The 17,293-nt window shown below is 39.8% G+C and overlaps 1 protein-coding gene across 4 annotated transcripts in view; it reads right to left on the bottom strand.

The window, feature by feature from the left end:
• LOC128649668 (C-type lectin domain family 4 member E-like) overlaps window positions 1-17,293 on the bottom strand; it is a 177,880-nt gene that overhangs the window by 109,502 nt on the left and 51,085 nt on the right. For all 4 annotated transcript variants that reach the window (XM_053703050.1, XM_053703053.1, XM_053703054.1 and 1 more), the window contains exons 2-3: window positions 3,492-3,601; window positions 3,199-3,303 (exon numbers count right to left, since the gene is read on the bottom strand). In XM_053703050.1, coding sequence (XP_053559025.1) covers window positions 3,199-3,303; window positions 3,492-3,570 — 184 coding nt within the window. In that variant the 5' untranslated portion in view covers window positions 3,571-3,601. The remainder of the gene's footprint in view (window positions 1-3,198; window positions 3,304-3,491; window positions 3,602-17,293) is intronic.

Raw genomic sequence — 17,293 nt, 5'->3', positions numbered from 1 at the left:
TTCTCTCTAGAATTATCTAGATGCCTGCCGGGGTCAATACGATGTGCTCTTTCAATGTAGAGAGGCTGATAGTCTTGAGACATTCCAAGAAGTGTAGGGAGGGTAGAGGCTGTAAAGTCAAGCAGATCTTTGTCTTTGATGGTTTCCGGCACTCCCACTATGTGTAGGTTATTTCGCCTGCTGTGATTTTCTAAATCCTCTACCTTATCCTGTAGATATTGGTTTTGCTTTAACAAATTCTTTAGAGTCACCTTGTTGCCTATCCTCAACTCCAGAAATTCTCTGCTCTGCAGCCGTGAGGCGAGTGGAAAACATCCATACCTTGCTGGTTAGCGTGTCCACCCCAGCCTTCAGGGCATCCATCTTAGGCAGGAAGAAAGCTTTAAGCTCTTGCAGTAGAGTATTATGGTCACCTGAGGAGCCCCCCTCACCCTCTAGCTGAGAATTATGTGCATGACTTTTTGTGGCCTGTTTTTGCTTCTTCTCCCGTGTCTTTGATCTGCAGCTCATGTTATCAGTCCCAGGCTGGGATAATCTTTGAAAATATTTGTCAACTTTCATTGAACATAGTGCAGGGGAGCAGTATAAGTACTATATGTCTTGCAAGCCACAAGGGGTCTAAATAAGTTTGAGCCAGGAGCCCTGTTCTCTGCAAAATGAAGCACAGCACACAGAACAAAAAGGTCGCAGGGGAGTCTTGGAGAAGGCTTGATATTTATCTACTATTAAGCAGGTGTGTTATTGAGTTTAAGCCACAAGATGGCGTAATTTGCTTACTCAGGAGGTTGAAAGTTATTACAAGTGAAAGCCAGCCACGTGCACACACAGACAGTAAAAAAGGAACAGGAGCAAACGTTTACAACTCCCTTTACCTCCTCCTCTCCCTCTGCAGACTTCCAATAAACAAAGAGTGTACAAGTGCAAATTCTCTTCTAGCCTGTTAGTGTAAGCAATGGTGTCAGTTCCTGAGCAGATATTTTAGGGAGGTCACTGTATCACACTCAGAGTATAAAAAAATAAGGCTGATAGCAGGCCTATAAAAGAGTCAATTATACTGTGTTCATATGGCCCCTCTGCCTGTCTGATATATAGGTGGTTGTCTGCAATGTGCAGCAGTAATAAAACTTATAAACCTTGCAGGGCTTATGTTGCTACTCACTCTTGTCCCATGGCACTGAAGACTGTAAAGTAGGGAGCAAAAGTGCACTCCACTGATGCGGCCGAGTGCCCTGCCCTCCTCCCCCTCCGAGAATCAAAGCCTCCGGAATTATCCAATGCAGCACAGCTCACATGCGGTGCTGAGAGCTGCTGTACCTTTGGCCTTACTACGGCCGGTCTGCAGTGGTAGCTGGGGCACAAGCCTTGAAGAGGATCACCAGAGCCACTTCCAAGATGGCGCCCGTTCATGCCTTTACTTTTCTTTATTTTCCTCCAGGGGACCAGGACCAGATGTCGGGTCCTACGTGCAGGATATTCAGCCAGATAGTGCCCGAGGCAATAGTATCCTCAAGCCTGGCAAGGAGAAGAGCCACGGGGGAGGCAAAGCAGCAGCAATAGCATTTTTTAGTGTGAGAGAGCTCTGTACTGCTGCTGCTTCCTGATCACCCCGACCACCGGAAGTCCAATGTCCAAAATTTTACCGGACAGCTGGTTGAAAAAGCGGGCTGCCAGGTCAGCTACCGGACAGCTGACAGCCTTCTTCAAAACAGCTGTGCCTGCTGCACCTAATAGGTATTCTGTGTTACTCAACTTTTCCTACTCTAATCAAGTACCAGTGTATTACGGACTTTGTTTCTACTAAAGACTTTAGTAATTTGCATAAGGCCTCGTCTGTGATCTTCAATTTGCACTACCTACTGTTCATTTTATTTTTCAAACAGTAAAGCTTTCAAGAAAGACTTTAATTTGTGTATCTGTTCCTGTATTCTGAGTTCCACACACACCCATATCCACACAATATTAGTATTTACTGATATATATAATTTTATTTCAAAAGTTAAATTGATTCATTTTATTGAATATATATATGTTTTAAAAGAATGAATGTAAATGTAATACATGTATTGATATTTTTAAATTTAAAACCACAGTATATAAAGTCTCTTAAAGTGTTGGTAAATCTTAGCGTTTTTGAAACGCTAGGATTTACCAGTGCTACAAATAAAGGGGACTATCAGTCATGAAGTATAAAAAACTAGCTTATGCTACATTAGCCATGTGGGCCTATCAGCATTATACTGACATCATCTCATTGATCAAATAGTGTTCTTCCGTGGGAGGCCTGAGGCGCTCATTGCGGCATATGCTGCAGGAAAATAAAGAAACTTTCAGCATGAAGTTTTTAAAACTTCATGACTGAAAGTCCCCTTTATTTGTAGCACTGGTAAATCCTAGCGTTTCAAAAAACTTTAATAGAAGTCTAAAAATAAAACTAAGATCGTGTTTTTAAAAAATAATCTGTTATGGGACTTTTATCAAATAGAAAATTATTTTTTTTCTTATCTAAATCAATTAGTCTCAAACAGTTCGATTTGACTTCTACTCTTATGTAGATGATTCAGGTTGTAAATAAATACTTTCACCTATTACAAAATAATAGAGGCTCAAATCATATGTACTCCATATTCAAATAAAGGATTTCATGTTCTTATAACTATAAAATAACTGTCATAGCAATAACAATCACCTGTCAGGAACCATATGACCTTTGCAAAAAAAGTCTTCTCATCCTTGCTTTTTTCTGGTGGCATCATGTCTACATTATGCCTTCCCTGTCTGCACAAACCATCTTCAACTTCTTTCTGCTGTGTCAATCTTTGCACTTTAACCTTAGGGACAGTCCCTAATTCTGAGCTCTAACCTCTGAGACAGTCTTTTGTCCTGCTTTTTAGAATTTCCCTTTGCCTCCCCCCCATAGACCACCTAAACACGCCCACTGAACAACACACCCAATGACCCTGCCCACTATTCACTCATTACCCTATCTCTCCCTAAAATGTCTCAACCTCCTGAGTCCCTAATACCTAGCCACAAATGTTGGGAGGTATGTATCACTCTTATGAGACCCCATATATTTTGTACATACCTGTATGAAAATGTTTCTAGTCTGCTTTCATTGTGCTGTTTCTACTACTTACCGCTATGTGATTTATTATTATAGATATTCCAGTTCTAAAATATAAATAATCATTAACTCACTCATTATAGCCATGAACACAAGGACGATGAGCAATTTGATCACAAGGAGGGCCATCATGGTCAGTGTCACATGGAATAAGGTGGAGGTGTTTTGCGAGCTCAAAGCTGCAAATGGATAAAACAAAATAACATATTAGAACTAAATGGCAGTAATTTCATGAATTCTAGGCACGGTAAGGTCAGAGTGATGCAGGCAGAGGAAGAACTTCTAGATGTGATACCTAAACAATGTGACTAGGCTAATTCCCAAAACTTCAGTTCTCAGTTTCTTGTCTTTATCAGAGTTTAATTACCTTTATTTTTTCCAATAGATTCTAAATATTCAGAACCTGGTTCCCAACGGATCCTCGCATTGGTGTCTTCTTGCTTCATTAGGATAGTCAACTAGTTATAAAAAGGTAAACTGTGGATAAAATGCAAATAAGATTTTCTTATCACAGCAAGTACAGAAGCGTTCACAGTATCCATATAAAAAGAAATTTCATAAAAAATATTCAGCAAGATTACAAATTTTGCGTTACGGCTATACTGCTGAAAAATTGGCCTTGGTGCGCAGTATGGCAGGTCTTCCATATTACAAGTCATGGCGGTACAGCTATACCGCAAGCCTGTACCGCAACTCTCCATTCCGCACTCAAAAAATGGCTTTTGAGTGTGGAATTTTCAGGTCTCCTGTATTACAAGTTGTTTGGTCAGGCTATTACGCTAGCGTTATAGCTTATACCGCAACAATCCATTCCTCAATCAAAGACCAGTAGTTGAAACAAAAATGTTTCACAAAACTCATAGCAAAAATGTTATAAAGTGCACTACCCATAAACTACCTATTAACCCCTAAACCACCACCCCGCATTGCAAATACTATATTAAACCTATTAACCCCTAATCTGCCACCCACCCACATCGCCAACACTAAAATAAAGTATTAACCACTAATCCACCGTCCCCCCACATTGCTACTACTAAAATAAAACTATTAACCCTTAATCACCATCCAAAGTTACAATTTAACTACCTTTAAATAAAAACAAACTTACCTGTGAAGTAAAAAACTAAACTTAAACTATAAATAAACCTAATATAACTATTTTCAAAAACTAAAATAAACGAAAAATAAAAAACCTAAATTGCAACATTTAAAAATCCTAACACCAAATCCAAAATAACAAAGCCCCTGGACCAGATGGTTTCACAGGTACATTCTACAAAAAATTGAAACCACAAATAGTTTTAGTGTTAAGAAATCTCTTTAATGAGATTCAAGAGACGGGGAAAATACATAGGGAATTTTTAGAGGCCACCATCATCCCTATACTCAAACCAGGGAAAGACCAGACTGATTGCGGAATATACTGTCCCATTTCTCTTATCAATTTGGACACTAAACTATATTCCAAACTCATAGCGAACAGGATTGTCCATTTACTACCAGGGGTTTTACACCATGACCAGGTGGGGTTCACAATGGGAAGACAAGGGCCGGACAATACCAGAAGGCTGATCTCAGTATTTACGGAAGCACAACGTCTAAACATCACAATGGTGGCCCTGTCACTAGATGCCAAAAAGATCTTCGACAGGGTCAGATGGGAGTACATTTGGGTGGTCCTCCAATCTTTTGGGTTCCCTGAACCCTTCATCCTAGCAATCAGAGCTCTATATTCAATACCCCATGCAAGAGTCAAGGGAATGGGATTTTGTTCCTCGGAATTCCTCATTTCTAACGGGACCAGGCAAGGTTGCCCACTATCCCCACTCATTTTTGCTCTGGTAATGGAGCCCTTTGCTCAGAGAATTAGACAATCCAATGAGATTCTTGGGGTGCCTCTGCAGAGCCCTTCGGAAAAAATAGTTCTTTTTGCAGATGATGTGACTCTATTATTATCGGAACCTATGACCTCAATTCCAGCAGTTTTCGAAGTGATTCGCTACTTTGGGGCCTTAAGCTACTACAAAATTAACTATAAAAAGATGGAGGGATATCCCATACAGGTTGAACTACCCACTCTAACACAACTCAAATCTACCTTTCCGTTTCCCTGGTCGACCCAACACCTGAAACATCTAGGTGTATACCTTAGTTCTAAACCAGATCAGATAATCAAAGATAATTATGACCTCCTTATCTCCAACCTTAAACAATTGTTAACGAAATGGAATTTTAAGGAACTTTCCTGGCTAGGAAGAGTTGCTTCAATTAAAATGTCACTACTCCCGAAGGTGTTATATTTATTTCACTGTATCCCGCTCAATGTTCCACACTTTACTCTATTTACTATACACAAACTGGTCTTAGATTACATATGGCAAAATAAAATGCATAGAATAGCACATAATACGTTACATCGACCCTTTCCAAGGGGTGGTATTGCGGCTCCTAATATCCTCACCTACTATGAAGCGGCACAACTATCACATGTTACTGATTGGGGAGTATCAGATGATAAACCAGGTTGGTACCATCTAGAGGCATCCGGACTACTGGGAAAGTTAGAACTCTCAGATTTAATCTGGATTCCAAACATGGGAAAACTACTCACCTCACTCCACAATATCATTATACAGCACAATCTATTAGTTTGGAAATCTCTGAGGAGTAGAATTATGATTGCCCCTCATCCGTCGCCAGTACATCGAATTGCGGGTCTATTATGGGATCTTCCAAACATCCACTCGGGTGAATGGAAATTGAAGGGATTCCTGGCCATAGCAGATTTCTTTGAGCAAAACTTGTCACTTGATCTGTCCCTAGTACCCACTAAATTCGAACCAGCCCCACTGTGGTTTTCGTTTGAGTCCCTGAGGGTCCTTGGTTTTCTGAAGACATGGGGATTCTTTGCAGATCCCCTGAGGAAGCCCACTCCATGGGAGATAAGGTGGAATAGTGAGTTGAAAAGTCCTAAACCTCTCACAATACACTATAACCTCCTTCTATCGGAACTTACTCCAGGGATTCCGTGGCAATATAAAGCATGGAGTAGAGAGATTGGTGTCAACTTCTCGGATCATGACTCGGAAAATGCTATTATACTCACCAAACAAAACCATACATTGTGTCACCATATTAGAGGTGTATATATGAGTGTAACTCATGTGTATATATAGGTGTAACTTCTCCTGAAATGGCACAGAACTCCTGCGAGATTAGCTAAAATGTATCCCACAGCTTTGCCGATCTGCTGGAGGGGATGTGATATAGTTGGCTCCGATTTGCATATTTGGTGGGAGTGCCCGAAAATAGCTCCATTATGGAGAGAGATCCAGAGATTGTGTGAATCGTTGAATCTTATCCCTGAGATCTCATCTGCTAATGCCTTATTGCACATTATAGACAATAGTACACCACAGATGTCAAAGAGATTACTGATATAAATATTTACTGCAGTCAAGTTGTGCATTGCAAGAGCCTGGAAATCTCCTGAACCTCCTAGTTTACTAGAAATACATACAGTAATAGACTATATGTCTAACATGGAGAGATTCTCTTTCAACTCGGTAGACCAAATGGACACTTACTGGTTGATATGGGATACCTGGTTACACAAATGAAAAAATTCTCTGAAACTCACCTGATTCCCCCCCCCCCCCTTTTTTCCCTTCCCTCTCTACATCTCTCACCCAACCCTATTTCCAAACTCTTCTTTTGTGTCTGGTCTAAACTCCCCAGACTCTCTATTATTTTTAAAGGATGATCTGAAATCCCACCTGTCCCCCCCCCCCCCTTTCTTATTCCACAAAATCAGACCGGACACGACAGCTAATTTTGTCTTATTTTGATGGACGCATTTTCAAAATTATCCGGATCATATGATATACCACATAGAAATGTCGCATATGTTTGTTACCATCTGTACTAGATATGCAAGATTTATATTTTAGATCCTTCAAGAATATGTATGACCGTTGAAAATACTTATGTGACTATGTAAAATCTGTATTAAAAAAGTTTGATTATTATTGATATTCTGAAAATTTTCATGTATTTTCATATATGAACAAGTTGTGTTCTTACATTTATTTGCTTTTCACTGGTACTATATATATTATTGTTTATATTGGTCTATTGTATAACATTGAAAATATTTCAATAAAAAATACTTAAAAAAAAAAAAATCCTAACACTACTAAAAAAAACAAAATAACATTACAAAACCCCCCCTAAAATTACAAAAAATAATAAACAAAATTATCCAAAATAATAAAAATTAAACCTAATCTAATACGCCTGTAAAAAAATAATAATAAAAACACCCTCTAATCTAACAATAAACTAACAATAGCCTTTAAAAGGGCTTTTTGTAGGGTATTGCCCTGAAGCAATCAGCTATTTTACATAACAAATTACAATGTACCCCCTAATAGTAAAAACATCTAAGCTACCCATTGGCATCTACTTATCAAGCCGCCATCAACTTACTTGCATTCGACGGCACCAATACGCTCGCCTAAGATCGCCTAACTTCATTGCCGCGGACCTGAATACATTCTCCAAAGTTACCAAAAAATCTATCAAAATGCCGCGCACAAAGTAAGGCGCGATGAGCAGTGGACTGTTGTTAACTGACAGTCATCGATCTCGCTGCTCTTCGGCTTTTTCCCAGCTTTATTGGTATACTGTCACCAAACACCCACACAATACTACACTGTTTTACCCCTATCCCGCTGCTCACAGACTCCGCCGCAACTAAATAAAGTTATTAACCCCTAAACTGCCGCACCTGTAGCCCACCGCCACTCTAATAAACGTATTAACACCTTTCCTGCCACTCCCGGAGCCCACAGCCACTCTAATAAACATATTAACCACTATCCTTCCACTCCCGGAGCCCACCGCCACCTACATTATGTTATTAACCCCTAATCTGCCGCCCCCTACACCGCCGCCACCGACATTATACTTATTAACACCTAATCTGCGTCCCCAACGTCGCCACCACTATATTAAATTTATTAACCCCTAAACCTAAGTCTAACCCTAACACCCCTAACTTAAATATAATTAAACTAAATCTAAATAAAACCTACTATTAATAAATAAATAATTCCTATTTAAAACTAAATACCTATAAAATAAACACTAACACCTAGATTTGGAGTTTGGCGTTAGCCGTGAAAACCAGCGTTAGAGGCTCCTAACGCTGGTTTTAGGCTACCGCCGGTATTTGGAGTCACTCAAAATAGGGTCTAACGCTCACTTTTCAGCCGCGACTTTTCCATACCGCAGATCCCCTTACGTAAATTGCGTATCCTATCTTTTCAATGGGATTTTTATAACTCCGGTATTTAGAGTCGTTTCTGAAGTGAGCGTTAGACATCTAACGACAAAACTCCAGCCGCAGGAAAAAAGTCAGTAGTTAAGAGCTTTCTGGGCTAACGCCGGTTTATAAAGCTCTTAACTACTGTACTCTAAAGTACACTAACACCCATAAACTACCTATGTACCCCTAAACCGAGGTCCCCCCACATCGCCGACACTCGAATAAATTTTTTTAACCCCTAATCTGCCGACCGCCAGCTACGTTATCCTTATGTACCCCTAATCTGCTGCCCCTAACACCGCCGACCCCTGTATTATATTTATTAACCCCTAATCTGCCCCCCTCAACGTCGCCTCCATCTGCCTACACTTATTAACCCCTAATCTGCCGACCGCAAAGCGCCGCCACCTACGTTATCCTTATGTACCCCTAATCTGCTGCCCCTAACACCGCCGACCCCTATATTATATTTATTAACCCCTAATCTGCCCCCCACAACGTCGCCTCCACCTGCCTACACTTATTAACCCCTAATCTGCCGAGCGGACCTGAGCGCTACTATAATAAAGTTATTAACCCCTAATCCGCATCACTAACCCTATAATAAATAGTATTAACCCCTAATCTGCCCTCCCTAACATCGCCGACACCTAACTTCAATTATTAACCCCTAATCTGCCGACCGGAGCTCACCGCTACTCTAATAAATGTATTAACCTCTAAAACTAAGTCTAACCCTAACACTAACACCCCCCTAAGTTAAATATAATTTACATCTAACTAAATTAATTAACTCTTATTAAATAAATTATTCCTATTTAAAGATAAATACTTACCTGTAAAATAAATCCTAATATACCTACAATATACATTATAATTATATTATAGCTATTTTAGGATTAATATTTATTTTACAGGTAACTTTGTATTTATTTTAACCAGGTACAATAGCTATTAAATAGTTAAGAACTATTTAATAGCTAAAATAGTTAAAATAATTTCAAAATTACCTGTAAAATAAATACTAACCTAAGTTACAATTAAACCTAACACTACACTATCAATAAATTAATTAAATAAACTACCTACAATTACCTACAATTAACCTAACACTACACTATCAATAAATTAATTAAATACAATTCCTACAAATAAATACAATTAAATAAACTAGCTAAAGTACAAAAAATAAAAAAGAACTAAGTTACAAAAAATAAAAAAATATTTACAAACATAAGAAAAATATTACAACAATTTTAAACTAATTACACCTACTCTAAGCCCCCTAATAAAACAACAAAGCCCCCCAAAATAAAAAATGCCCTACCCTATTCTAAATTACTACAGTTCAAAGCTCTTTTACCTTACCAGCCCTGAACAGGGCCCTTTGCGGGGCATGCCCCAAGAAGTTCAGCTCTTTTGCCTGTAAAAAAAACATACAATACCCCCCCACCAACATTACAACCCACCACCCACATACCCCTAATCTAACCCAAACCCCCCTTAAATAAACCTAACACTAAGCCCCTGAAGATCTTCCTACCTTGTCTTCACCTCACCGGGTATCACCGATCGGTCCTGGCTCCGATATCTTCATCCAACCCAAGCGGGGGCTAGACATCCACTGAAGAAGTCCAGAAGAGGGTCCAAAGTCTTCATCCTATCCGGGAAGAAGAGGCGATCCGGACCGGCAACCATCTTGATCCAAGCGGCATCTTCTATCTTCATCCGATGACGACCGGCTCCATCCTGAAGACCTCCACCGCGGACCCATCTTCTTCCGGCGACGTCCAACTGAAGAATGACGGTTCCTTTAAGGGACGTCATCCAAGATGGCGTCCCTCGAATTCCGATTGGCTGATAGGATTCTATCAGCCAATCGGAATTAAGGTAGGAATATTCTGATTGGCTGATGGAATCAGCCAATCAGAATCAAGTTCAATCCGATTGGCTGATCCAATCAGCCAATCAGATTGAGCTCGCATAAAATGTACTCACCGTTCCTGAAGTCCGGCAATGAAGGTCTTCATCCATGCTGCTCCATCTTCATCCATCGCGGGACCATCTTCTATCTTCTTCCTGGAGGTGCAGAGCAGTCTTCCCCGATGGGCGGATCTGGAGCGGTGGTCCTTTTCAGTGGCAGTGGTCCTCAGCGGCATGGAGGCTCCTCTTCATGTAATCTCTGCGCACACTGAAGATTGAATGCAAGGTACCCCTTTTATATTTGAGGTACCTTGCATTCCTATTGGCTGAATTATTCAAATCAGCCAATAGGATAAGAGTTGCTTAAATCCTATTGGCTGATTTGAACAGCCAATAGGATTTAAGCAGCTCTCATATTAGTGTTAGGATTTTTACTATTTAGTTTTTTTAAACAGTTATATTAGGTTAATTTATAGTTTAAGCTTATTTATTTATTTCACAGGTAAGTTTTTAATTTTAAGGTACTTATATTGTAACTTTAATTTAAACTTAGCAGGTGTTAGGTTTAGAGGTTAATAATTTAATTTAGTGTGTTGCGATGTGGGAGCCGGTGGTTTACGGGTTAATAGGTTTATTTAGATGTTAGTGATGTGGGTGTGCTGTGGATTAGGGGGTTAATCATTTTAATTAATGTCGGAGGGCAGCAGATTAGCATTATTTAGACTAGGGATTTATGTTAGGTTTTTACATAACCTTCTTGTCCCCATAGACATCAATGGGGATTGCGTTATAGCGAACGCCATTCTGCAATCGCAGGTGTTAATTTTTTTCTAACATTTTTTCTCCATTGATCTCAATGGGGCAAAACGTGCACGAGCACGTCAAGTCAGAACTTGTCTTTTGTGCCGTATGGAGCTTAAATGGACAGTCAACATCGGAATTTTTGTTATTTAAAAAGATAGATAATCCCTTTATTGCCCATTCCCCAGTTTTGCATAACTAACACTTTTATATTAATACACTTTTTACCTCTGTGATTACCTTGTATCTAAGGCTCAGCAGTCCAACTTATTTCAGTTCTTTTGACAGACTTGCATTTTAGCCAATCAGTGCTGACTTCTAGGTAATTCCACTCATGTGAACTCAATTTTATCTATATGACACACGTGAACTAATGCCCTCTAGTGGTAAAAAATCGTCAAAATGCATTTGGATAAGAGGTCTAAGAAATTAGCATATGAGCCTACCTAGGTTTAGCTTTGAACTAAGAATGCCAAGAGAACAATCAAAGTAAATTGGAAAGTTGTTAAAAATTACATGCCCTATCTGAACCATGAAAGTTTATTTTGGACTTGACTGTCCCTTTAACGCATCATAACGCACAACACAAGACGTTTTTCTTGTAACTTGTAATGGCAGTGCTATGGAAAGTGCAATACCGCTAAATATTTACCATTATTTACGCACCGAGTTTAGCACACAACTTGTAATCTTGGTAGCAATGAGTTATTATGTACTTATTTCATTCCTTGTTTTTTTTAATTCTCAACTTTTTTACAGGGAGAATGTAAAGAGAATATTTATATAGAGAAAAGGTTATGTTTGTAACAGATAATAACCCAATACTCTCTTTACTGTGATGTACAGGAACTCAGTCAGGGCCTGGGCCTAGTATCTTTGGTCAGTCTTACAGTTGGCGCACACATGAAATACATCAAGTTTTGAGTGTGTCACAACAAAAATAAATAAATAGTTTAGTTAGAGAGGCCCATTTATCCAGCTCCGTATGGAGCTTGAAGGGCCGTGTTTCTGGCGAGTCTTCAGACTCGCCAGAAACACAAGTTATGAAGCAGCGGTCTAAAGACTGCTGCTCCATAACCCTGTCCACCTGCTCTGAGCAGGCGAACAGGAATCACCACAATTCACACCTCCCTGCTGGCAGCCCATTGGCCGCGAGTCTGCAGAGGGCGGCGTTGCACCAGCAGCTCTTGTGAGCTGCTGGTGCAATGTTAAATGCGGAGAGCGTATTGCTCTCCGCATTCAGCGAGGTCTTGCGGACCTGATCCGCAGTGTTGGATCAGGTCCGCAAGACCTTTCATAAATAGGCCCCAGAGTGTTCATAATCCGCTTGATAGAAGACTTCAGCCGGATGATGGACCTCTTCAGCCCCCGCTTGGATCAAGACTTCAGCCGGATGATGGACCTCTTCAGCCCGATGATGGATCTCTTCAGCCCGATGATGGACCTCTTCAGCCCGATGATGGACTTCTTCAGCCCGATGATGGATCTCTTCAGCCCCCGCTTGGGCTTGGATGAAGACTTCGGAGCCTCCTCTGGACAGATTGGTGATACCCGGCGTGGTGAAGACAAGGTAGGAAGATCTTCAGGGGCTTAGTGTTAGGTTTATTTAAGGGGGTTTGGGTTAGATTAGGGGTATGTGGGTGGTGGGTTGTAATGTTGGGGGGGTATTGTATGTTTTTTTTTTACAGGCAAAAGAGCTGAATTCTTTGGGGCATGCCCCGCAAAGGGCCCTTTTAAGGGCTGGTAAGGTAAAAGAGCTTTGAGCTTTTGTAATTTAGAATAGGGTAGGGCATTTTTTTATTTTGGGGGTCTTTGTTATTTTATTAGGGGGCTTAGAGTAGGTGTAATTAGTTAAAAATTGTTGTAATATTTTTCATATGTTTGTAAATATTTTTTTATTTTTTGTAACTTAGTTCTTTTTTATTTTTTGTACTTTAGTTAGTTTATTTAAATGTATTTATTTGTAGGTATTGTATTTAATTAATTTATTGATAGTGTAGTGTTAGGTTTAATTGTAGATAATTGTAGGTATTTTATTTAATTAATTTATTGATAGTGTAGTGTTAGGTTTAATTGTAACTTAGGTTAGGATCTATTTTACAGGTAATTTTGTAATTATTTTAACTAGGTAGCTATTAAATAGTAAATAACTATTTAATAGCTATTGTACCTGATTAAAATAAATACAAAGTTACCTGAAAAATAAATATTAATCCTAAAATAGCTACAATATAATTATAATTTATATTGTAGCTATATTAGGGTTTATTTTACAGGTAAGTATTTAGCTTTAAATAGGATTAATTTATTTAATAAGAAATAATTTATTTTGTTAGAATAAAATTATATTTAACTCAGGGGGGTGTTAGTGTTAGGGTTAGACTTAGCTTTAGGGGTTAATAAATTTAATAGAGTAGCGTTGAGGTCCGGTCGGCAGATTAGGGGTTAATACTTGAAGTTAGGTGTCGGTGATTTTAGGGAGGGCAGATTAGGGGTTAATACTATTTATTATAGGGTTATTGAGGCGGGAGTGAGGCGGATTAGGGGTTAATAACTTTATTATAGTAGCGGCGAGGTCCGGTCGGCCGATTAGGGGTTAATAATTGTAGGTAGGTAGCGGCGACATTGGGTGGGCAGATTAGGGGTTAATAAATATTATGTAGGGGTCGGCGATGTTAGGGGCAGCAGATTAGGGGTACATAGGGATAATGTAGGTTGCGGCGGTGTGCGGTCGTCAGATTAGGGGTTAAAAATTTTTATTATAGTGGCGGCGATGTGGGGGGACCTCGGTTTAGGGGTACATAGGTAGTTTATGGGTGTACAGTAGAGCTCTATAAACCGGCGTTAGCCCAGAAAGCTCTTAACTCCTGGCTTTTCTCTGCAGCTGGAGTCTTGTCGTTAGATTTCTAACGTTCACTTCAGCCAAGACTCTAAATACCGGCATTAGAAAGATCCCATGGAAAAGATAGGATACGCAAATGGCGTAGGGGGATCTGCGGTATGGAAAAGTCGCGGCTGGAAAGTGAGCGTTAGACCCTTTCCTGACTCTAAATACCAGCAGGCAGCCAAAACCAGCGTTAGGAGCCCCTAACACTGGTTTTGACGGCTAACGCAGAACTCTAAATCTAGCGGTAAGTTTAAACTAACAATTAACCTAACATAACTATTAGACTAAAATTACAATAACTGCAAATTAAATAAAGTAAATTACACATAAAAAAAACAACTAACAATTCTAAAAAAATGTAATTCTAAAATAACAAAAAATAACAAACACTAAATTACAAAAAATAACACACACTAAATTACAAAAAATAACAAACGAAATTATCCAAAATAAAAACAATTACACCTGATCTAATAGTCCTATAAAAATTAAAAGCCCCCCAAAATAAAAAACCCTAGCTTACAATAACCTACCAATAGCCCTTAAAAAGGCCTTTTGTAGGGCATTGCCCTAAAGAAATCAGCTATTTTATCTGTAAAAAATAAAAAAGACTCCCCAACAGTAAAACCCAACCAACCAACTCCCCAAAATAAAAACCTAACTCTAACAAAAGCCTAAGCTACCCATTGCCCTGAGAAGGGCATTTGTATGGACATTGCCCTTAAAAGGGCATTTAGCACTTTTCTGCATTGCCCTGAAAAGGGCATTTAGCTCTTTTAAAAAAGCCCAAACCCTAATAAAAAAAAAAACACCCCAAAAAAGTAAAAAAAAAACTTAACACTAACCCCCGAAGATTTCTGAAGTTCGGACATCCAGACAGCGAGGTCTTCATCCATCCAGGCGGCGTCTTCTATCTTCATCCAGGTGGCATCTTTTATCTTCATCTCGGCGGCGGGGAGCGGGTCCATCCGGCGTGTAGCGTCCTCTTTATACGGTCACCGCCGTACACTGTATCTTCAATGCAATGGAGCCTTTTCAAAACGGCGTCCCTTGCATTCCTATTGGCTGATTTGATTTTTGAAATTCAAATTAGCCAAAAGGATGAGAGCTACTGAAATCATATTAGCTGTTCAAATCAGCCATTAGGATGAGAGCTACTAAAATTCTATTGGCTGATTTGAAGATTCAGTGTACGGCGGTGACCGTATGAAGAGGATGCTCTGCGCCATATGTCTTCAAGGATGGACCCGCTCCCCGCAGCCGGGATGAAGATAGAAGACGCCCCTGGGATGAAGATAGAAGATGCCGCCTGGATGAAGACTTCTCGACTTCAAAAATTGTAAGTGGATCGTCGGGGGTTAGTGTTAGGTTTTATTTAACTTAAAACAATAATAATAAATTTAACTTAGGGCCCGATTATCTAAATCACTCTGGTCTAGTAAAATTATCTAAGAAGTCTCATCAAGTACGGTGAGGTCCTGTATGGAGCTTGAGAGCCCGTGTTTCTGGCTAGCCTTCAGAACCGCCAGAAACACAAGTTATGGAGCAGCGGTCTAAAGACTGCTGCTCCATAACCTGTCTCACTGCTATGAGGGGGGCAGACAGACATCACCGCAATTCAACCCAATCGAAAACGATCGGGTGGATTGACAACCCCCTGCTAGCAGCTGATTGGCTGCGAATCTGCAGGGGGCCGTGTTGCACCAGCAGTTCACAAGAGCTGCTGGTGTAATGCTGAATGCGGAGAGCGTATTGCTCTCCACATTCAGCGAGGTCTGTCGGACCTGATCCACACTGTCAGATCATGTCGGACAGGCCTTTCATAAATAGGCCCCTAGATGTTTATTTTACAATGCATCGTTCTAGATGTGACGGAGATGCACCTACATAACAATATAATGCTAAAAAACAAGTCACTATAATCAGTCCACTCTGTCAAATCCTAGTATCACCAGATTTTTCACAGCAGCTCAATTTTAGCGGCACTCACACTTATTATTTAGGGATAGTTTTCTATATGTTGGTCATTAATAGTGATGTCGCGAACTGTTCGCCGGAGAACAGTTCCCGGTGATCTTAGCTTGTTTGCGTTCACCGTGGCGGGTGAACATATGCAATGTTCGATCCGCCCCCTATTCGTCATCATTGAGGAAACTTTGACCCTGTATCTCACAGCCTGCAGACACATTTGAGCCAATCAGCAGCAGACACTCCCTCCCAGACCCTCCCAGCTCCTGGGCAGCAGCCATTTTAGATTCATTACGATCCTGCATTCTTAGTGAGAGGAGGTTTAGTGCTGCTGGTGATTTTATAGGGAAATAGATAGCTAGGCTAGTGTATTCAGTGTTCACTACAGTCCTGAAGGACTCATCTAATCTCTGCTGTAAGGACAGCACCCCAAAAAGCCCTCTTTAGGGCTAGAACTTCAGCCCCAAAAAAACTTTTTAGGGCTGTAAATTCAGTCGTTTTTTTTTTTTTTTGGTAATTTTATTTGCATTTGCCTGGCTGTCAGCCTGTGTGTGAGGCTCACAGCAAATACTGTGATTAATTCTTCTGTGCCACCACTGATATCTGGTTAACTTTAGTGTAAATAAAAAAATAAAAAAACTTTTACATCATTTTGCTAGTGTAATCTAAATTCATTTTCCATCAGGCCCACATCATATACTGTGATTAATAGCTCTGTTTTCCACCACTTATATCTGGTGTAAAATTAGTTTAAATTTTTTTTAAAAAAAACTTTTACATCAGTCTGCTATTGTTATTTAATTTTAGTTGCCAGGCCAGCGTGCCACTATTGCCAGCCTGTGTAAGGGCCTAAGGGAACATTAGTGTAAATTTAAAAAAAAAACTTTTACATCAGTCTACTATTGTTATTTAATTTTATTTGCCAGGCCAGCGTGCCACTAGTGCCAGCCTGTGTAAGGGCCTAAAGGAACATTAGTGTAAATTAAAAAAAAAAAAAACTTTTACATCAGTCTGCTATTGTTATTTAATTTTAGTTGCCAGGCCAGCGTGCCACTAGTGTCAGCCTGTGTCAGGGCCTAAGGGAACATTAGTGTAAATTTAATAAAAAAAAACTTTTACATCAGTCTGCTATTTTTATTTAATTTTAGTTGCCAGGCCAGCGTGCCACTATTGCCAGCCTGTGTAAGGGCCTAAGGGAACATTAGTGTAAATTAAAAAAAATTTTTTTTTACATCAGTCTGCTATTGTTATTTAATTT

This window comes from Bombina bombina, chromosome 2, assembly GCF_027579735.1.
Source record: "Bombina bombina isolate aBomBom1 chromosome 2, aBomBom1.pri, whole genome shotgun sequence".
Lineage (NCBI taxonomy): Eukaryota > Metazoa > Chordata > Amphibia > Anura > Bombinatoridae > Bombina > Bombina bombina.
The sequence above is the reverse complement of the archived record's forward strand: the minus strand, read 5'-3'. Positions and strand labels throughout refer to the sequence as shown.